Genomic DNA, 23,598 nt, shown 5'->3' with positions numbered 1-23,598 from the left:
GGATAGAGAGGGAGAGACTGTGTGTCCAGTGTGTCTGTAAGGTGAGGGAGTGTTGGGGCAGATCATGCAGGCAGGGACACTATACTCGTTGCTTGTCCTTTGTCCTGAGAGCCCTGAGGGGTTGTGGAAGGCTGCTCTGCATGATCAGATTTGCAGCCTCATTGCTCTGCCTATGGAGAAGAATATGGAGGGAGGCCAAGACGTGCGTCAGGATGGCCAGATAGTGACTATTGCTGGGATTCAGTGATGTGACGGGGGGTAGCAGGAATGGGGTAACTGGGGAGAGAACAGACTGGAGAAATTGAAGAGATGGAGTCAAGAGGACTGCTGAGATTTGTGGAGAGAAGAGGGTGGTGTGTGGGCTTGGCTGATACTCAGGATTCTGGCTTGAGCGACCAGATGGGCAGATACAGGGGCCATTCACTAAGCCAGGGAACCCAAAACAAGCCAGCTTAGGGCACCAAATATTGCCATGGTTTGACCACACTGGGTTTGAGATACCCAAGTGTCTATGTAGATCACTAAAGACACAGATCTGGGAACACCTGGGTGGCTCAGCGGTTGAGCATCTGTCTTCGGCTTGGGGCATGATCCCCAAGTCCCGGGATTGAGTCCCACGTCGGGCTCCCTGCATGGAGCCTGCTTCTCCCTCTGCCTGTGTCTCTGCCTCTCTCTGTGTGTCTCTCATGAATAAATAAATAAAATATTTTTAAAAAATAAAGATACAGATCTGAAGCTCAAGAGAGAGAACTGGGTTGGAAATGCAGGTTTGGAATAGTCGTTGTATGTGATGAAGTCACACGAGTTGATGATCATTCTCAGAGAAGGTATAGAATGAGAACATAAATAGTCCTGACGGAAGATCCCATGGAGCCCCAACATTAAATGATCTGGGAGTAAAGCAGAAATTGTCTGGGAATAAGAAAAGCCCTCAAAGGGGCACCTGGGTGGCTCAGTGGTTGAGCATCTGCCTTTGGCTCAGGTCATGATCCCAAGGTCCTGGGATTGACTCTCGCATTGGGCTCCCTGCAGGGAGCCTGCTTCTCCCTCTGCCTGTGTCTCTGCCTCTCTCTCTGTGTCTCTCATGAATAAATAAATAAAATCTTTAAAAAAAATAAAATAAAAGCCTTCAAAGACTGAGAAGTGGATGGAGAAATAGGATGTAAACTAGAAGTGTGGATCAGAATGGAAGCCAAAACAAGCGGCAGAGTTTTGGGAAAAAAGTGGTCTGAAGTGTCAAATATAGACATGTCAAATGTCTATAAGTCACAAAGACTTCCCTTAAGAAGGATGAAGCAAAAAAAAAAAAAAAAAGATGAAGCAATAAGCAAATTTAGACCAATGATCTTTTGTGTTTTAACCTCTGTAGCACTCCAAATGCCTTGAGCAATGCTTGGCACTTCTCTGTGTTAATATAATATTTATGGCATGAATGAGTGAGTGAGTGAATGAATGAATCTCCCATCATAAAGTCCAGTGGTAGGACAGCTCCAAGGATGGTTAATGCATCAGTTCAACAAGATGGCCAAGGGATGCCGTCATTGGGCTCCAGCCCATCATGGTAACAAGACGGCTGCAGGAGTTCCAGCCCCCCATGCAGACCCAGTATCCAGAGGAAAGAGAGAAGGCTATCTCTTCTTGGTATCTCTCTCTAAAAGCAAGCAAACCTTGCCCCCAAAGTTTCTCCAGAATAACTCTCATTTGTCATTGACCAGAATTTTGGGAGATAACCACTAGATATTTTGTTTGCCTAATTATCACGAATGTTTCCATAAACTGAAGTGTTACAGGCAATCTGCTCCCATGGTCAGCTGCCTTGGAGGAGTTATCCTTGGAAGACCCATCACTCTACCACCCTTTCCAACTGCCGATACAGGCAGGGCAGGGTACCATGGGCATAGTGGGCATCGCTGTCCCCCACCTACCTGGCCCCAGCCTTCTGATGCTTGATCACTCCACAGCCAAAGGTCTGCGCTGATGTTTGCAAGGCCAAGGCCAGCCAAACTTTGGAAGGCTGGTAGCTAATAAAAGGAAAACTAAAATAAATAAATAAATAAATAAATAAATAAATAAATAAATAAATTTTTTAAAAAAAAAAGGAAAACTGATCATACTTAGAAAACCCTCCTTTTTTTAAAAAAAAATTTTACTTAGTTGAGAGAGCATGACCAGGGGGAGAGGCAGAAGGAGAGGGAGAGATAGGCTCCCCTCAGAGTAGGGAGCCCAATGCAGGGCTCAATCCGAGGCCCTAAGATCCTGACCTGAGCTGAAAGCAGACACTTAACTGACTGAGCCAGCCAGGTACCCCTAGAAAACCTTTCTTGACCTCCCTGGAATTTGCGTCGATTTAGACAAGTAAGCAGGGCATTCAGCTTTAACCATCACATAAGTGTCTGTAAAACAACGGCACTTGGATAGAAGCTCCCCACCCAGGATTCTGGTCCCAGCTCTCTCATCTTCTGTGTCTACAAGGCACAGGGCAGCCTTTCATCTCTCAGGACTCTGATTTCAGAGTGAATGCAACCCCAGGACCCTGACCGCTCCAGCACCAAAGCCATGCTTTCCTTTATTCCCCTCTCACTGTGCCTGGTCCTTCGCCTGCTTGGTGGAAGGCCATCTGTCTGCCAACCAGGTGGTCCCCTAATGTCTCAGGGATACCCACGGAATGACGTACTCTTCAACTCCATCCTGCCCTGGCTTGTCTTCTCATGGGGCTGCTGGAGGATCAAAGGACAGAGTCACTTTGGCCTTTTAAGCCACCGGGGAGATTCCATTGTGAAGCCTCAGGACTTCGCTGCTGGCTGGCCATGCCCAGCTCTGAGGCTCTTTGCTGCTGTAGTCAGGGCCTTCCACATGTGCCCCAGAACCTGTCTTCATTCCCCCAGCCCTCTCTTAATTTCTTGGAAGGAAATATTATCCACTAAACTGACCGCGTACTGGGATGTGGGCCAGGTAAGCAACCTCATTTCAACCTCCCAGTTCCAGAAATGCATTCCCTTTTTCATAGTCATTAGGGTCGTTATTGTGATTTTCAAGTGTGTCGTGAGCTAGTGCTGTCCAGTCAAATTTTCAGCCATAACAGAAATGCTTTACCATCATCTGAGCTGGCCACCACGGCTGCCTTCAGCTAGCCTCACGTAGTTGTTGAACACTGCAGGTATGGTTAGTCTGACCAAGGGGGGGGGGTCTGCATTTTAAATTTCATTTAGTTTTAACCAATAACAGCTACATGGGGCTAGTGGGGGCCCTATTGGAGAGCCCAGCTAGAGAAACAGAGTTGCTTACATCTTGCCTAGATATGGCCAGCCCCTGACACCTCCTTTCCCCATTCTAGCCATTGAGGATTTTTTCCTTAAATCTTAGATTCCAGTTTTCAGCTCGGCTATATCCCAATAACCATGCACGGCCCCTTGCACAGGAATGCGTGATCCTGGGAGAATCGCATGATCACATAATAGCATAGGGGAGAAGCTGTGCCACCTCCATCAGTTTATGTTCAACCCCTGCCCCAGTTGCATTTTTGATATTAAAACGCCCAGGAATAGCAAGGTGGTAAGTCCTCTTCCAGCTACAAACCTTGGAGCCAGAGTCGTCTTTTGGAGTTCATGGTCAAAGCCTTCATACTTCATCAGGATAGTTGGTGTCAGAACCAGTGGCCCTCAGTGTGAAGATGAGGGAACAGGCGGAGCTGTACCCAGTACAGATGAAAGAAATAGCTCTGGGAGGAAGGCTCCACCATTTGACACAATGCGGGGTTTGCAGTCCCAGCAAGCAACTGAGAATCCACGTGAGCTGTAGTTTGTATCGAGGAGAGGCAGGAAATGCTGATAAATGCAGCAGAAAACAGCTGCAGGAAAACACAATCGAAACAGGCTCCCAAGGTCAATGCCACTCTTGTGATAAGAAGTCCTTGCACCTCACGTATTTGATGGTTTAGGCAGAGGCCTCTTAATTTCAAAATAGGATATTCAACCCAGAACAATTGCAACAATAAAAAAGCAAGATGATTCTCCAAGTACAAAAACATGTACCATTCCACTCTGTGTAAGAAACCGTCCAGAGTATCACAGAATTGATTAAATTATGATATTGAAACACATCTTGAACAGATTTTCAAGGTAGTAGGTTCAGAAGGACAGTGAGTTACGAAGATGCTTGTATCAGACAGAAAGGAACCTCATGGCTCTTGCCAAAATTGTTCCTCTGTGTAAGCTGGTCAGAATATTCCAAAGACTTGTAGCTGCAAATCAAGTGGAAGATTCTCTAACTTATAGATTCCTAAAATATTGGTTCCCTGATCCTGCATAATCCTGCAGTGCTGCCTCAAATCCTGGTGATACGCAGAGACTTTTAAACACAGAGAGAGGCACACACTCAGAGTGACCTTTCCACCATGGGAAAGAAAGCTCACCAGAAGAGAGAGGCTGCAGAGTGTTTTTGGTTTGGTTTGGTTTGGTTTGGTTTGGTTTGGTTTGGTTTGGTTTGGTTTTGCAAAAAAGATGTTCAGTTCAAGTGTTTTTAAATGCTCAGGAATCAAATGCATTCATCTGCAAGCAGGCAATAGGAATGTATTACTTTCTGTGTATGTTTAAAATTCTGCAAAATATTATCTGTAGCACCATTTACTTTAATTACATCCATTCCTTGAACTCAGGCAAATTGAAGAAAGTATCTCCCATAAAAGTTAACACATGCCGGGGAGCCACATCCAACTTCTTGGGCTTAAAGCTTTTAATCTCTCAATAAACTCATTCAATAAATTATTTCTTAGCTAACTGTTGGTCAGCAAATCATTTGGCTGACTATGAGAGCAGCTAGTAGCTTTGACTACAATGATTTAAAAGGTTATTGGGATTCGTGGAAGCTTTGCCAAAGCTCTGTTATAGTGTTGCTAGAGTGACCCCTTTGTGGGTTTCAAAACAATGACTCTGCCACCTTCATGGGTGGATTTTTTCCTACTCTAGTGGGAAAAGTCTGTGTCAAGAAAAAAAGAAAAGTCAATGAGTCTGTCCTTGGTGACTTATTCATATTAGGACCATCGCTACCAGAGGAATGCTTTCTTGAGAAAGCATCTTCAACTTTAACTCATCAGCCACCCAGTGGAGGTTCCCCTTTTTGGTCAAATAGCATGTGTGGGAAGCTAAAATAGGCCATGAAATAGGCTAAATAATAGCTCTTGTCTCAAAGGGGAACAGGAGTTAGCAAATGCTTGCATTAGGCTCTCCTTACATGTCTTCACAAAGATAATGGTTTGCTTTAACATATGTGGCTCTGCTTTTTGGTTTTGCTTTAATTAGAGCCATTGGGGATCACTAATGAATGAAAATGTGTTTGAGTTTTCACCAGCGCGCAATTTCATGATGCTGTTCGCTTTTCTGTATTGTAAGTACTTAATGGTAACAGAATTGGGGTTTTAACTCTGACATCGATGTGCTTTACATATAAAGGATTATTCTACTGTTCTTTTGCCATCCTTGAGGAAGTAAACTTTCAAAATAAGTCATTTTAAGTGAGATCACATGCTCTCACCACTTACTAGCTCATTACCTACCAATTATGTAACTTTATGCAAGTTATTTTAACCAACTGGGGTTTACTTTCCTTTCTATAGGGAGGGTAATTTTGGTACGAACCCCATAGAACTGTTTTATGTATATATTAAATGAACAAGTACCTGGCTTATAATCAAGTCCCCACGTATCCTTTAAGGGGTTGTTACTATTATATATAAAATGTCTGGCATTGTACTTGACACTTCCAAATACTTAAAAATATTTCTTTGACCATCCCTTCACTGTCCCATTTTTTTTTCCTTGTCTTTCTACTGAATATATAGAGGCTTTGTATGTAGAGCGCAGGCTTCTAGCCCTATGCTAAAATTTAACAGTTGTTTTTAATAAAAATATAAAACTTTACTGGCAAACAATAAACCTGAAATTCTTCAATGTAGTTCCTGGTTCTTGTGACATGCCCAAATAGAGCAAGTAGACAAGGAGAAGAAAGCCTAAATGAAAAATGGTTTGCTATTTTAGCTTCTCTGTTATTTCAGGCTTATTTGCAAGTTTTCGGGGGGACTTCTTATTTCTTCCCACTGCCTTACACATAGCACTTGGATCTGGAAGGAAGTTGGGCATTATCCAAAACAGTCCTTTTTTGTTTCCAAGGGAAAGAAACAGAAGTCCCAGAAGTTTAATAGCTTGTTGCAAGCCAATGATGGCAAAAATTAGAACATGGCCCTGCCTATGCTGAGAGTCTGGTTTCTTTCCACTGTACCTGCAGCTTCTCTCTTCCCACCCAGCCCTCCTGAGAATGAGTTAGGAGTGCTCACCAGCACCCTTCTGTTTGCAGACACATGGAGAGCATGGTTTATAGCACCATCCTGTCACCTTTCATTTCTTTTTACCTGAGATAGAAAAAGCATTATCTTCCCTTGAGACTCCAGACTCCTAAGGATCTGAGGGGTCCAATATTAGTGCTCTTGGTAAAGGCTAGTCTACAGGAAGTCATAGATGGGCCTGACAACTTTCTACTCATGTCCTCCCCCAACCCTGGACTTCAGCCCCCCAAGAAGAAAGTTTGAGTCCTGGATCAATACTGGTCCAAGGGGAGGAGGGGAAAATGTGGAGTACACACGCAGCACTCACCATTTAGATTCTCTCCACCCAGTAGAGAAACAGGGACCTAGCAATGAGGTCACTGCAGAGAAGGGATTTGCCAGGCAAATCTTCCAAGACTTCCAAGACCATATGGTGTACCCACAGATCCAGCTGCTGGTGGTCCTTTAGGTCCATGGGGAGCCATGTCTTATGGACCTTGGGTGCCTAGAAGGGGAGGCCAGTATACTATCCCTAATATGCCATATCCTCCTCCAGGGCCATATCCCATGCCCCCTCCCCAAGCACCTGGGGCAGTGCCACCTGTTCCACGGAGCACTGTTCCACCAGGATCCTGGGGACCACCAGCACCATATCCTGCCCCTGCAGGATCATATCCCATGCCAGGACTCTATCTCACTCCCAATAATCCTTTTCAAGTGACTTCAGGACCTTTTGGTGCTGCACCAATGCCTGGTGGCCCCCATTAAGTTGATGAATGAAGAGATGCTTTGATTTTTGAAGTACATATATATACACATGAATGTACATATAAAAATTACTGGTTTCACTAATCTTAGAGGGCATTCATGAACAACTCTTACACCTCTCAGAGAAGGTATCTGCCTCTTGTATGTATATTACATCTTATAGTTACAATCAGATAAAAATATAAAAGTAAATCATTCAAATATGATTTTTTACTCAGTTTTTATGGAACGTTAAAGTGATGTATATTGAATAGCTCTTTGATACAATCTGTTTACATCAAGTTTTCGATTTGTTTAAATTATGAAACCATACACTTAAAAATCTAAGACTACATGGATTATTGTTAAAATCTGCAACCTCATTGGCAAATTACCTTTCAGTATTTTTTTATAATCACTTTTTCCCCCAAATAAACACACTTTGAGAACAATCACATTGTCACAATTTAAATAATTGATGCCTCTCAACATCTTGAACTGCTCTGTCTATAGGATAAATAAACCTGGCTCTCTTGAAGTTATACTTTGGGTATATATTTTAAAGCTATTAGTAATTATTGTCAGATGTTGAGGTCATTAGCCAGGAGTGTTCATTTTTATCCTTGATCTTTTAGTAAAAACTTCTCTGAAAAAAAAGAAAAAGCAGCCAGACCAAAAAAAAAAAAAAAAAAAATGAGGACTTAGGGAAAATTAGTGCCTCATCAAGAAATCAGAGGAGTGAGGGAGGGGTTTTCCCTCCAACAAAAACTTATTTTTTCATTTAATGTAACAAGGCAATATGAAATCTTTATGTTGTTGTTGTTTTGTTTGTTTGCCAAATATAAGCATCTATATATAGAAAAAAGTTAATAATCATTGAACTCTATTTCTATCTTACCAAGTTTACTTTGGAAAATTTGCCATCCCGCATACATATTTCATTTTGATGTGATCCTGATCTACAGGTACATATTGTTCTACATTCCTGCTTTTGTCCTTGACATTATTTCAGACACATTTTTTAATGTCTGGGCACCACCCACATGGTCACTTCATTTGCATTTCTTTCATTCCAGCAAGGCCCTGCGTTTCACAAGAGGCACCTGGGACACTTGATTTTGACTTATTTGTACACATACTCTTCATTCTTGGAATAGTCCATCTTCTATTAGCTCTGTTTGCTTATGTTCCCCCACTACACTGCTCTTTCTTCTTGTATTTGGTGTACACATTTTATTTTGCAAATTAAAAATCAAAAAGTTTTGCAAGCCAGCAACTCTCCATCTGGCCTCCCTCTTACGCAATCTGAATAAATAAATATGTGTGCACACTTTTATTTGTACTATTTAATCTAGTTTTAAAGTTTTACCTTTTTTTTCTGATCCACGTGAAATATATTGTCATAATGGTTCAACATATAGGTATAAAGCAATCCTTTATACTTGTAGTCAACTATTATTTAAGCAAAGATGTCTGATCCAACTAGAAATACATTTTTAAACATAGATTTTTACATAATTCATATGCATATCCTATAAAATCAGATTCAGGGGTGAGCTTAAGTTTATACTAAAATATTTCTTCAGGGATGCCTGGGTGGCTCAATGGTTGAGTGCATTTGGCTCAGGTCGTGATCCCAGAGTCCTGGGATCGAGTTCGGCATCAGGCTCCTTGCAGGGAGGGAGTCTGCTTCTCCCTCTGCCTATGTCTCTTACTCTCTTTGTCTCTCGTGAATAAATAAATAGTTTTTTAAGTATTTTTCAGAATTAAAACTTATTCTTTTTTGTCTTCAACTTCAAAGTGCCATGAACTGTGAGTCCTGTTAGAACAAAATATCTCTTCTGTTCAATTTTTAATGTGATTTAATGTAATGTTGTTACATGGCTATCTCTGAGAACCCAAAGAATTCCCATTGCTCATTCTCCCTGTGACCTTTGTGTATTAAAAAAAAAAAAAAAAAAACAGCTTCAGTTCATCTTAAGCTTTGAGAAAATTTAACTGATTACAAGGTGTCAGTCACCCTAAAGCCAGAGTATTCCTAAAACAAAACAACAATCAAGGAGGGCCACATGGGTGGCTCAGTGGTTGAGGGTGTCTGCCTTCTGCTCAGGTCATGATCCCCGGGTCCTGGGATCGAGTCCCACATCGGGCTCCCCGCAGGGAGCCTGCTTCTCCCTCTGCCTATGTCTCTGCTTCTCTGTGTCTCTCATGAATAAATAAATAAATAAAATCTTTTTTAAAAATGGAGGAAAATTAAAACAAAACAAAACAAAAAAAACTTCAAATATAGGCACAAAGGTAACATCCAGTTACAGGTGGATACAACTCCTAAATAAAGCAAAACATTTTTTAATGTACCTTTGGAGCCAGTCCTCTGGAGCACAACTTTTATGTAAATCATGCTTTCAGAAAGAACATCAAAAACAACTCCACGGGAGACAAATCCTCCTCAAACACGTGGTCCCGATGTTGGGAGCCCAAGTCTTCTAACTTACTTCAACTCTTTTTCCTTCTTTTTAAAGTCTTATCAGGGCTTAACTTCCCACTTTTGCTTCTTTTCCCCACGTCTCACACTAATGCCTGCCCGTGTCTGTTTCTGCATTTCTGCACCTGTGCTGTGTCCTCTTAGCACTTGGCACCGTGCCAGGCTCGTGGGTGGGGAGGCAGGTGCACTGTGGTAAAGCTCCAGGGCTGGGGGCAGGGAGCGGGGCAGCCAACCGGACAGGGGTCTCTACAAGCATCATAAGGTGCTGAAAGCAAACATCTGCCTGACCCGCAAGGTCATTGCGAGCGCCCGCAGTTCCTGGGTTGTGATGCATGTTGTTAGTTACAGGCTCTCGACAGATGTTTGCCTGTTGAACGAATTAATTCGCTGTCACGGCTCCCCTCACTCTCCTTGATTCGGTGTTAACCTGACTCTACCAACATCTTCATTTCTTAGGTCTCACAAGGGGTAGAGGGGAATGAATAAGGCTGGCACAATTTCCATGGCCAGTTCCATACCTTAGACCCCATGGCTTTCTGTCTCATCATTTATAATTTACGACCTTGACTTGCGCCCACTTCTGCATCATGTTCTTTGTCACTTCTGTGACCTGATTTTACCCTGTTGAATATGTCTGCATCTGGCTCAGATTTTAATTTTCCACCCTACCCTACTGCTCTTCCCAGTGCCCTAGTCCTTTGTGACAAGCTCAGATTCATGATCCACGGCTAAACAATGCAACTTCCTGCTCTCTTGTCTTCTTTGAGATTTAAACCAACTGTCTCTATTCCGTGCTAGCCACATAAACAGCATTTTCTGCCCCAAACCTCATCATATCAAGGCACTGTTGTCATTCCAGATTATCTTGCATCTCTGATTCCTAACCTCTAATCCAGTGGGTCTCAAAGTGTGGAACTCTGACCAGTAGAATCAGCTCCAGCATCCCCCAAGAGCTTGCTAGCCATGCATGTTCTCTGTCCGACCCCAAAACCACTGGAAACTCTGGGGATGGAGCCCAGCAATCTACTTTAACTTCCCTGCAAAGAATTGTGATGCCTGCTGAAGTTAGAGCAGCACTGACTCAACCCCTCTGGCCTTGCATGCCTTCTCCTGCTTCCTATTCCTACTACTCATCCTGGTAGGAAACTTATTACTGGCAGTTGTTTTGGTTTTTATCTTTTTAAAGATTTTATTTATTTATTCACGAGAGAGAGAGAGAGAGAGAGAGAGAGAGGCAGAGACACAGGCAGAGGGAGAAGCACGCTCCATGCTGGGAGCCTGATGTGGGACTCGATCCCGGGTCTCCAAGATCACACCCTGGGCCAAAGGTGGCGCTAAACCACTGAGTCACCGGGGCTGCCCCTGGCGGTTGTTTTGTGCAATTTTGAAAGCCATTATTATGGATAATTTTAGAAGATCATGTAAAGCATCAAAATAATTTCTGATATTACATAGGGCAATATTATTTCTAACATTATTTTTTAAAGATTTTATTTATTTGAGAGAGAGAAAAAGAGATAGCAAGAGAGAGCACAAGAAGGGAGGAGAGGGAGAAGCAGGCTCCCCTCTAAGCAGGGAGCCCAATACAGAGCTCAGTCCCAGGACCCCAGGATCATGACCTGAACTGAATGCAGACGCTTAACTGACTGAGCCACGCAGGCGCCCCTCTAGTATTATTTCTAGTATAATTTCTAATATTACTATAAAGAGCAAATTCTTTCTCATCCCTGATAACAAGAGACAGTGATGATCTTGATAGATAAAAGTACAAATAGTCCATGAGACTAGACTCCTCCTAATCTGGAGTGTTAAGTTCTTTCTAAAAAAGGAAAATAGGACAGCCCGGGTGGCTCAGCCACCCTGTTTAGTGCCGCCTTCAGCCCAAGGCCTGATCCTGGAGACCTAGGATCGAGTCCCACATCGGGCTCCCTGCATGGAATCTGCTTCTCCCTCTGCCTGTGTCTCTGCCTCTCTCTCTCTCTCTCTCTCTCTCTCTCTCTCTCGTGTCTCTCATGAATAAATACATAAAATCTAAAATAAATAAATAAATAAATAAATAAATAAATAAATAAATAAAATCTTTTTAAAAAAAGGAAAATAGTTTTTCTAATAATGCTAATTAAAATGCCAATAAAGAGGCTGATAAATCATCTTTGTAAATTGAAAGGACACAGAGAGTTACATACTCTTCAAATTAATCAAATATGGAATTACCAAACATTAGGAATTCCCAGCTGATTTCTTGGCTTGATGATGAGTATATGGGATCAGTTACATTAGTATTTCTACTTTTGTGTATGTTTGAAAAGTAGAAAAGTATTTCTACTTTTGTGTATGTTTGAAAATTCACAATAAGAATTTTAAAACAACAGTTACTTAACAATGGCATCATCGTGGGAGCCCCATGTTATAAGAATCCAAATCAGATGGTCTTCACTTTTCTTCACTACTGTTCTTGGTCATAAATGATATTAATAATGGATTTGTCATATCTATTGAATGGCTTCAATTTATTTCTGCTAGATCATTATATGTATATAGATAGGTAGATAGGTGGCTCAGTGGTTGAATGTCTGACTTTGGGTCAGGTCATGATCCCAGGGTCCTGAGATGGAGTCCCCACAGGGAGCCTGCTTCTCTCTCTGCCTATGTCTCTGCCTCTTTCTCAGTGTCTCTCATGAATGAATAAATAACCATTATTAAAAAATGGTTATCAAGGTTAATATTGAAATGGCCAAAAGCTAAGAAATTCATGTGATCTGTACACTGCTGCTGTGTAAATAGAGAAATGCTTCACAAAACAATTATACAAGATTCAGGTATATGTCACTAGATATTGAAATATTAACACATAAGTTTCACCTATTGTGATTTCTCTTAAAAGCTCAGAATTCTAATTGCAGAAAAGGCTTTATGTAGGGAGGTGATCAGCAGAGCCTCCTTTTTTTTTATTATATCATAAAACATTGGAAATCCCTTTATGACCAGCCATAGGAAGATAGCTAAATAAAATTCAGTTTATTTGGGGTGTTTGAGTGGCTCAGTCAGTTAAACGTCTGCCTTCAGCTCAGGTTATGGTCCCAGGGTCCTGAAATCAATCCCTACATCCAACTCCCTGCTTGGCGGGGAATCTGCTTCTCCTTTTCCCTCTGCCTCTCCCGTGGCTTGCGTGTGTGCGCGCTCTCTCTTTCTCTCTTAAATAAATAAAATCCCTTTTAAAAAAATCAGTTTATTCATCCAGTATAATCATTAAGATTATAATTATGCAAATTATAATGTTTATAATAGTAAAAAAACCAAGACAGGAAATCTGATGCATAGTAAAATCACAACTATGAAAAATATATACAAACTGTTTCTGTTAGGTTGTCTTACTCTTTCTTTTTCATCTTTATTTTTTTGGTGGAAATGTGTATTTAGAAATTATGACAGTGGAATTCCCTAGATTGTTTCCTCTCCAAAGTGGTTTGAGTCTCTGTGACTCAGCAAAGGTACTTTTAATGTATGGGGAGCTCAATATTTTGAGAATTGCAATGTCCCAAGGAGCGCATCTCCATTATCAGCAAAGCCTCCAGCCCTAAGTCAGCTGCCTTGATGAAACTGAGATTCATAGAGTCTAAGGTAATCCAACTACAATTGTATCTTTGCCCCAGAACTGTTTCCATGGTACTTCTTAACTGTTAAAACGTACAGCAGTCATTTGTATCATTGCCCTGAAGGAGCAGAACTTGGCAGTGGCACTGAAAACCCCCCTCCTCTGGTTGTCTTACCAGGACTTCTTTACATTGGAAAACATCAAAAATCAAAGTGGTGGTGCTACTTCCCACGGCATCAGTGTGAACATGCTAAATTAAAGTGTGCTGCGGGGACTGGGGACCATCCCTTATGGGATGGCGATGTAGTAACCCACCTCCCACTCCACCTTCCCTCCTGCAGATGCTCAGTTTGGCAGTCTACTTTCCATAGCATCAGCCTTAGAGTCCACACTGCTCTTCTTCTCTTATTAATGAGGAGTAGTCATCATTTTATTTATTACAATTATACTAACTCCCATGCCCTTCCAGGCATCCAAAAAGGCTAAATGAAAAGAACAAGGAAAAAAAAAAAAACCACACACACACACACACACAATCTTAAAGTATGTCAGTGCTTTATATTATCTGCCTCAGATGATTTTTTGGTAACTATTCTGTTTTTCTCTGTTTATACAAGATTCAGGTCAAATATTCTGTGTCCTTGAACCATATGTTGTCTGAAGCCTGTTGGTTTGTAGATTAGTCTGTTGACTGTTTTTCATCAGGCCAGTTCTAACTGGGGAGGAAGGGGGCCCACAGAGCATCCTTTACTACTGCTTATTGTTGTCTATAAAATTAACCCCTTGGGAGGAGCATGGCAAAAGAAAAGGATCATTTATACAAGACTCACCTTGGAGTCATCTCACTGTTTCATTCCTACAAGTAAATCATCTTTTGTCCAGTTTTAAGGCTTTGCTGGTTCCTGTGTTTCTGACTAAGCATAACTTGGGAGTCTTACGTCTGGATGTTTATTCATCTTACTTGGAACAGCTTTCCGTCCTCTTTAAAAATTAATTTGACTTTAATGTCTAGTTATTTAGGACTCCCCTGGGCTAGGATGAAATCACACTGGGGGAATTTTGATTTGACAAATGGCCATTGTGCGGGAGCCTTTGATCCTCTACCATGGTGTTAACTAGATGCCCAACCCTTGCTTTGAGAAGCTTTAAGCAAGATCAAAGTCTGCCCTCCCCACCCCCCAAGGCGTGATTGCTGGTGGGCAGGAGGAGAATTCTGACACTCCCAGCATCCTTAGGATGCTGCAGCCCTCAGCTTTGGTCCAAAGCCCTCTGAGTGGTCAGTACTTGCTCCCTCAGAAGGTTTGCAGAAGATGGGACCTTCCCAACAGCCAGTGAGCAGTGGTCCCTATTGTCAGGAGGTGAGCCTCAAGGAACTTTGAGCCCTCCTAAACATTTATCTCTCTAGAAAAATTGGATGCTGGTGGGAATAGGAGAAAAGAGGATGAATTTTTCCTAGAGCCTTCGCAAACCGTGCTTCTGGTATGTGTTGAGTGGTGTGAAGCCCTGGGCTCCCTAGAGTAGGAATTCCTACTCAAGGTTTTCCAGCCTCTGAGGCCTGCTCGATTTTTCCAGGTTTTCCAAAATTACAAAGAATAGTTCATTTTAATTCACTTGCATTAAAAAAGATACATCCAAAATATGGTGATTATGGTTGGAAAGATGGAGAGCAAACAGGCAATTTACTAGAGGTCACTGGAAATTGCTGCCTTCGTGATCAGATGCCATATGTCTAAAAATAAAGTGTCTGAAAAGCAAAAGATCAAGTGTAGATTTTACAGACTGACCTTGAAAAAGATTGTTCAAAAACATTTAGATTCGATTAGCAAATGATAAATGTCACCCTTCCCTGGAAGGTGGGTGTTGTCTAACTGGGCCATCTCCTCTCGCTCCCACAGATGGGGAACTCTCCATATCGAATGAAGATGACTCGCTAGAAAATGGACAGTCCCTGAGCTCCAGCCAGCTGTCTCTGCCTGCCCTGTCCGAAATGGAGCCGGTCCCAATGCCCAGGGATCCCTGCTCATATGAGGTGCTCCAACCTTCAGACATCATGGATGGGACAGGTAATGTAGGACGTGATGGGACATGGAAGGGACAGAGTTGTGGGGTAGGCCCCCAGCACGTGACATTCGGGACCTGGAGCCTTGGCTGGACGAGGGGTTCTATTTTGAACCACCCTGAGCTTACGAATCGCCTGGAAATGGGGACGAAACTGCCCAATTAGTAGACATTCACACATGCCGTTCTACAGTTTTTTAACAACATTTTTTGTAATCTTAATGATTTTAAAGAAGACATGCCCTGTTTTTGTAATATCGGGGATTTAAAATGTCATTTTTTTTCTAGCACTTGTTTGTCTTAAGCTCAAGCTAAGGAATCCTATACTTTACACAGTTCCTACCTAACTCACATGTTTGTAAAGCCCTAGCACAGCCTTTAAGTCCAGTCTGGGCATACCAGCTAATGGTTGTATCTGGGTAGCAAATTTTATCAGTTTACAATCAACGTGTTAATTGGCTATAGTATACAATTTACCGGTTAACTCACATGCTGCTGATGGATGATGTTTGGTACCATCAGACTGTCACTACTTCTTTGGTCCAAAGCCCTCTGAATGGTCAGTACCCACTCCCTCAGAAGGTTTGCAGAAGGTGGGATCCTCCCAACAGCCAGTGAGGAGTGCTCCCTGTTGTCAAGAGGTGAGCCTGGGTGGGGAGGGACCTCCTGAAATCTGCAGAGTTTGGGTAGAAAGGCCATGTCCTTTCGCCACACCATATGCAATGTCTGCGTCAGCAGAGCTCAGGTGGGAAGACAGGAGAGCTGGTGTTACAGAGTCCATTCCAGGCTTCACTTCGGGACCTGGTGAGTCATTTGCTCCATCGGTGTGTCCGATGCTAATGGTGTCCCTTGTGAGAGGGGGAGAACTGAGTGCTCCTGAGGATTATTGGCAAGGCTTTGATGCTGCTACCCAGATTGGGGAGGAAGAAGAGGGTGACGGGTGAGTCACTAGAGTCATTCCTATTCCAGCAGCTTTGGGAGGCAAGAGGCTATGCATCTGAGTTACAGTCCCCCCAGGCTGAGGAGATTTTTTTCCAGCTAAAGAAGGGAATTGTGTTTCTGATCCAGCTTTCCTTGTGACATTAGAATCATACAGATTTGACTGTTAAAGGGAGATCTGTCATCCCAGTGAAATGAGAGTTTCAGTCTCATTGGCCAGGCTGTCAGCGTGGAATGAAAGCCTTTGTTTCCTACCCCCTCCTCGCCAGGACAGCTCTTAACTGGAGCCAGTCGGGGTCACCCATGGTAGAAAGGAAGAGTCAGACCCAATGCCAAGCCAAGAGAAATGGGAGAACCCAAACAGAAAGCCATAATTCTGGCAAGTGAGAGGACAAAGTGGGAGACAGAAAGACATTGTCTTGGTGCATCCCTTGTCTCATCAAGGTTTAGAAGAGCCCCTAAAGCTGCAAGGTGCCTGCTGGCAGCTGCTGCCCAGCCCAGGAGACACACGTCAGGGCTGCTCCGTTACTTCCTGGCCCAGACCCAGGGAAACCCAGGGTGGCAAAAACAAGACCCCAGAATCTACCATGGCTTGCTCTCAGCAAAGGACAAAGAGGCCTAGAGGAAGATGCTGGTTTGGTTCACCTGGGGGCCTCTTTGTCCGCCACCCACTGCACCTGCCATCCATGGATTGTCACTGTGGTCCCATGAATCACGTGTGAGAGCACTCACAGAACATGTCATATGAGTGCCAAGATTGAAGTGGTGAAGTTTGGGATTGTTTTGAGAAAATAGCCTCTTCCTAACTCCCTTCTTGCCCCTCCTACCTCTCCCTTACTGCCTCAACCTCCCTGGTGTGTTCCCCCACCCTCCCCACCCCCTGATTGATTGGATTTCTAGTGGCCTCTCTTGAGATCTCCACACATACGTGACGACCTAGAACAAGTCGGTGCTCTGCTGTGTTGCTAACCCACACCCCCGTCCTGTGCGCTCCTGCCGGTCCCACCTGCACTTCGTTTGTGTAATGTCTCCTGTGTGTCATATGGTTGTCCCCTCAGTGTCTGAAGAGAGTCCCTCTGCCAGTGAGTCTGGAGTCCTCCTGGCCCAAGATCCTTCAGCCAAACCAGTCCTGCTACTGCCCCCCAAAAAACCTGCTGCTTTCTCTGGAGACCATGAGGAGACCCCAGTGAAGCAGCTGTCCCTTCTCAAGCAACCCCCCGCCCTGCCTCCCAAACCCACTGCCAGGATTGCCAACCACTTAACAGGTGAGTCCAGACGTCTTCTGCGGGCGTGCGGCCCTGCCTTCCCTTCAAGGGATAATCTCTTGCTCTCTTTCTCTTTTTAGCCAAGGCCTGTCACACCTCTTTGGTGAGGATGCTCTGTGGGACGTTTGGGTGTTTCTATGTGCGTCTCGGTACACACAGTCATGACCTGGGTTTGTGTGTCTTTGTCAAGAAGCATTCGGTATACACCTGCCAGCCGTGTGCCAAGAGCCTTTGTCGTGTGTATCTGTAAATATGTACATTGGTATTTATGTGATTGACTCACGATTGTTTGCCCATCGAGGTGAATTAGATTCAATGTCAAAAATCTTTGCAAAGATGAAGAGTAGTACCTTGTTCCCTTCATAATGAGTTTGCCGAAGCTTTAAATTTTTTGTCTTTAAATTATTGATCTGAAGCCCAGCATATTTCCTCTATTAAAATTCATGTCTGTGCTGTTTGTTCTATTAAGAAAAAAAAAAAGACAAGTAGAGACAAATCTGCAAAACCTCATGGGAAATACAGTTAAAAGAAGAGAAGGCTTAGGAATTCGGTCCTGAAGTGATTTTTATATTTTCAAGTTTAACGTGTTAGTGAACACACCCAGCGCTATTAAATTGGGCACCTAGTGAAATTGTATTTCACTGCACACCAACCAGATGCTCCTCTTGGATTCAACGCTGTGGTTTGGGATTAAAGAGTAAAGATTTCAGGGGGTTGTTTCTGCAACCCTGAGAGTCCTTCCACTGACCAGTTGCCTTTTTACAATGCGCTTAGTATTTTTGTAAATGGTTTCTAATTGATCTCTGTAGGTTTTTGGGAGACGTGATGAGGATGGAGGTAGGAAGAATTTTCACCTGTTTTGTAGTGGAGAAGCTGAAGCTTCAGAAAAGTCAGGACCTTCAGCAGGGCCAGCAGGCGTTGTGCAGTAGGATCATCCGGGGAGCCTGGTCTCTGGTAGGAGGCTGTCTCCCCAGTGGTGCTGAGTTTTATTCGAGTCCAAAATAAACACAAGAGTGAGTCAAACCACTCTATCAGCATATGTGTCCACCCAGGTCAGATGTCTGTGGCTTGAAAGAGCACATTTCCATCTACAGGAGCCATCCAACACATTAATAACCCTTTAGTGCAGTGTCCTAAAATGTGAATGCATAGAAAACCACAAAGGAACAAATGCCCCCATAAGCTTCCTTCTAAGAGATGACCCCTGTCCGTTTATCTGTCTAATGAAAATCAGATGCCTGCTATACATATCTCCTATCGCTGACTTTTTGCACATGGTGGTATCTTCAGAACTGGTTCTCCTGTTTGTGAATACTGCGCAACATGGTTTTGTTAGCTGCCCGGTGTGGAGTAGGGTTCCCTCATTTGGCTCCTTGTGGGCTCTCCCATCTTCTGCCATAAAAATCACCACAGCAGACATCCTCTGCAGCATACACTGCATTATGAGCATCTGAATATCTCCTAATTTATTTCGAGAATTAGAGTTGCTTATTCTGATTCCCGAAATCATCTATGTACCTTGGAAGAGCTATAGGCTTTTGAAGGCTTTGATGCCAAATTTTCCCAAAGATTAAATATTACAGAATCAGCTTCTGTATGTGGTTCATATTTATTCATCAAACGTGCTAGGTTTCAACGCAGGTACAAATAAGTGACAGTTTACTGTATACATTTTGCATATGTATTTTTTATATATTACCTGTGTTATATAGACACACAATAGAGCGCCAAAATACTGTCGGGAGTATCACTTCGAGTTCCGTGCAGTCTGATCAAAGGGCATGCATGGAAGGGCTGCGGCTTGAGCTGACCCTTAACACATGAAGGGCATTTATGGAGAATGAGGGGAGAACATTCTAGGAGAGAAGCCCCGGTCAGAGAGGCCCAGAGATGGCATTGTTTTGGGTCCTTGATGAGGTGGCTGAGCTGGGGCAGAGGGTCTGTCTCAGGCTGTATTGAAAAAAAGGTTCACTAGGTAAGGCATAGGAGGATTTAGATTTTATTTCTGGGGCAGCGGGGAGCCTTGGGAGGCTTTTGAGCAGGGTAGTGGTGTGATGAAAATGATCCTTTTGAAAGTTTTCCCACAATCACTGTGTAGAGAGTGAACGGAAGGAGAAAGTTGAAGGCTTAAAAAGGCCAGCCCCATGCCTCATTCTCCAGAATCACACTAGTTGAGTGAAACTGAATAATTTGAACCAGGGAGATGACGGAGGAAGCCACTCCTGTTTCTGAGATAGGACCTAACAAGCAGGAGGAGAGCGAACAGAACAACAGAGACAGAATCTCGTAGCCAGTAGCATCCTCTAACTTATCTGGTTATCTAATTAATGAAGGCACACTTCATTCATTCACAGCTTCAGCTATGAGCTGTGAGCTTGGGCAGCCTGGTATCCATGGGACTCTTGATGTAGGAGAAACTGAGCCCAGTCTCTGGCTTCCCTGGTCCTTTTATAGGGAGAGTGGATTTCTCTACTCTCTATAAACCTCATCTCTACAGAGCTTGGATCACATGGATAAAAATACCTAAGAGCTAATAATCCTTGCCATGTTGGGTCTGGTAGCCTCTTAAATGAGAAGACAAGACAGGTGGAGGTCTCTGTGGGCTGCAAGCCTGGTGCTGGCCTTTCGGTTTAAACTCATTTAGACGTGCTTAATTTTTGTAAGCGAACAATTATAATGAATCTGCATCACCACAAGGCAGCTACATTAACCCTGTTCTGTTAGTAATTAGTCTAGAGACAACTGGGCTGTGTCAGAAGAAATTAATCAACGAAGAATGCGAGAACTCTACGTTGAGACTTAGCAGTTGTAGCATGCTCACACTGTCTGTTGTCCTGTTGACATTTTTGAAAGGAAACCCAGGACAGTTTGAAAGCCACCAAGCATGATTAATAAGAGAGTGACAGTGGTTAACGGTCCGGTGGGATACTAGAGGAAGCACGAACCTGACCTGGGGCTACTTCCAGGTACATGATCAGGCAAAGACAGGCAGAAATATCTCTACTTTGGCATGTGCTTCCATTGTCTCAGGAAAACCATTATAGACTTAGAGAATGTTCTCCATTCTCCAGCAAGTGGAGAGAAGCCTCCTTGCTCTCCCAAACAATCTTTCTTCTTCCCTTGTCATCATCCTGTCTGTTCTCTTCTCCAAGAGCAGCTGCAAGCAGCTCTGCCACGCACTGTACTTCCAGAGTGGAAGGAGAATCTGATGCTCCATTATTACATGCTTCTGCATAATGCATATGATCTGAGATGAATGATTCTCAAAATGCATCTCTCTTGGAATGATGATGGACCCCAGAGGAAAAGAGTTGATTGAAGTGAACTAAAAAAAAAAAAAAAAAGAACTCCACCACTGTCTCCTATCTTTCTAAGTCTTCATCAATCACCTCTCCAGCCATCCTGGCTCCCAGAGTCTGATATGACACACTGCATGAATAATCCATGCCTCTGCATATGGTACCTGTGATTAGGTACCCCATCGATGCTATTTGAAGGAAAGATAATCAACTCCCGTGAGAGCTGGACTTCGTGGTCTGGCATTCACACTTGGGTGATAATGGCAGCTACCACTTCTTGAGAACTTGACGGCATATTGTTTAGTCCTACAGAGTCAATGCTATTATCATCATTCTTTCTTTTTCTTGGAAGAAGAAAACGAAATTTAGATAAATAACTCTGTCATGGTTACATAGCTAGTAAGTGCCAGAGATGTATCCACTTTTTTACTCCAAAGTTCTTACTTGTAATCATTGGTTTCTAATATCCTCACTAGATACCTATTCTTACAATTCAAAACAATGGAATTATGAGCTTTCTTTGTTGTTTTTGGTTTTTTTGTCTTGTTTTGTTTTTTTGCCTTGTGACTTTCAGTCCTTTTAAGAAAATTGGCTTCTTGGGGCACCTGGTTGGTTCATTTGGTTAAGGGGTCAACTCATGATTTTAGCTCAGGTCATGAGATCAAGCCCCGAGTTGGACTCCGTGCTGAACCAGGAGCCTGCTTAAGATTCTCTCTCTCTTCGTCTCATCCTTCAGGACCACCACCCCTACTCATACTCTTGCTCCCCCTTCTTTCTCTCAAAAATAAATAAATGGATTGGTTGGTTGAATTCTTAAAAAGGAAATCAGGGGTCACCTGGGTGGCTCAGTTAACTATCTGACTCTTGATTTCAGCTCAGGTCATGATCTCAGAGTCCTGGGATCCAGCCTTGCATCAGGTTCCTGGCTCAGCAGGGAGTCTGGAGTCTACTTGTCTCCCTCTTCCTCTTCTTGCTCTCTCTGTCTCTCTCTTAAATAAATAATCAATGTTAAAAAAAAGGAAAGGAAATTGGCTTCTTTATTTGCATAAGTCAAAGACAAAAATGTATCCAGTCTTTCAAAAATAACTAATATTCTCAAGGCACTTGATTATAAAGAGGAGGACCTGAATGCAGTTGGGTTGGGTTTGGAAGAACATGTTAAAAGTTGAGAGTCTGTAAGAATCAAGAACAGGACAAATCACATAGGAAGCATTTGGTCACAATTAGAGATTGGCAGTTTAAGCAAAGAAAAGGAAATGTTGGGGAGGCTGGGTGGCTCAGTTGGTTAAGCATCTAGCTCTTGATATGGGCTCCAGTCATGATCTCAGGGTTATGAGATTGAACATTGTGTCAGTGTGGAGCCTGCTGAGATTTGCTCTCTCCCTCTCCTTTTGCCTTTCCCCTACACACTCTTCCCCTCCCTCTCTAAAATAAATAAACCTTAAAGAAAGAAAGAAAGAAAGAAAGAAAGAAAGAAAGAAAGAAGAAGAAGGAAGGAAGGAAGGAGAAAAGAAAGAAAGAAAGAAAGAAAGAAAGAAAGAAAGAAAGAAAGAAAGAAAAGAAAGAAAGAAAGAAGAAAGAAAGAAAAGAAAAAGAAAGGAAAGAAAGAAAAAGAGAAAAGAAAAGAGTTGCTGATCCTTTACAAATAAGTCCTTCTTCTAATGTGAACCTGCCCAGGGCTTCTTTGTCTTTAGACCCTGAAATACAAGGAACTTCTGTTGATCAATGGCTAGTTTCAACATCCCGAAGTTTTACAACTTTCCTGGCAAATGGCACCCATGCCCTGTGGTACTTCTTAGCCTCACCCAGGTCAAATGAGAATCTTCTATCCAGAGCTTATCATACCAAAACCAATGTTTCTCTTTATACCATCTCCCTAGTTCTGTGGACACTATCCATGGCTCACTCTTCTGTATTCCCATTCTCACCTCTGATTTTGTTGTTCCTCACTGACCCTGTTACTGTGTGTCCTCATTTCTCTCCAGTATCCTTCCCTATTCTCCTCCTGCAGATTCCTCTCCAACTCCACAAAATCATTCACTCTTACCTCTACCCTTGCATTCTACTTCAAAAACACAAGAAAACCACTAAGTGGACCACTGTGACTTTGGACCTCGTGTCTGACTTTAAGTGGGAAACATGAACTATAACCCAGAGGCCCCAGAAGGTTTAGGGTTCATAGTCTCTGAGTAGTTGATACCTTGAAAGAATGGGAAATATACCCAAATTTACTCTTTATACCTAATTTTCTGTATTTTTCCAGTCTTTTTTTTAAAAGATTTTATTAATTTATTCATGAGAGACACAGAGACAGATGCAGAGACACAGGCAGAGGGAGAAGCAGGTTCCCTACAGGGAGCCTGATACGGGACTCAATCCCAGGACCCCAGGATCACGCCCTGAGCCAAAGGCAGACACTCAATCACTGAGCCACCCAGGTGCCCCAGTATTTTTCCAGTCTTGATTTCCCTTTCTTAAAATGCAGAAATTCTTTCTGGGTGCATTGGAGGACTTTCTATGAAAACCGTTTTTATTTTTATTTCTTTAGATTTATTTATTTATTCATGGGAGACAGAGACAAAGAGAGAGAGAGAGAGAGAGAGGCAGAGACACAGGCAGAGGGAGGAGCAGGCTCCATGCAGGGAGCCTGTTGCGGGACTCCATCCTGGGACCCCAGGATCACGCCCTGGGCCAAAGGCAGGTGCCAAACCACTGAGCCACCCAGGGATCCCCTAGAAGCCTTTTTTAAAAAGGCGCTTTCTGCTCTCACCTCTGTGACCAGTGCAAAGATTACACCAAAATATCTTTCCTTTTTTTTTTTTTTTTTTTTTTTTTTTGTAGCACTGTTAGGTGGGAGATTTAATGCACTTGGCACTTTTTTTTTATTGTGGTGA

The 23,598-nt window shown here is 43.0% G+C and overlaps 1 protein-coding gene across 22 annotated transcripts in view; it reads left to right on the top strand.

Moving 5' to 3' along the window:
* Positions 1-23,598, top strand: part of PHACTR1 (phosphatase and actin regulator 1) — a 559,986-nt gene that overhangs the window by 457,082 nt on the left and 79,306 nt on the right. For 13 of the 22 annotated variants that reach the window (XM_072729123.1, XM_072729124.1, XM_072729127.1 and 10 more), the window contains one exon: positions 15,039-15,206. In XM_072729123.1, the coding sequence (XP_072585224.1) occupies positions 15,039-15,206 (168 nt within the window). Of the gene's footprint in view, positions 1-15,038; positions 15,207-17,198; positions 17,406-23,598 lie in introns of all 22 variants that reach the window. The other 9 variants (XM_025999361.2, XM_072729118.1, XM_072729120.1 and 6 more) reach the window with 1 other exon arrangement.

The sequence above is a fragment of the Vulpes vulpes genome, chromosome 12, assembly GCF_048418805.1.
Source record: "Vulpes vulpes isolate BD-2025 chromosome 12, VulVul3, whole genome shotgun sequence".
NCBI lineage: Eukaryota > Metazoa > Chordata > Mammalia > Carnivora > Canidae > Vulpes > Vulpes vulpes.
This window is presented reverse-complemented; position numbering and strand designations above follow the sequence as displayed.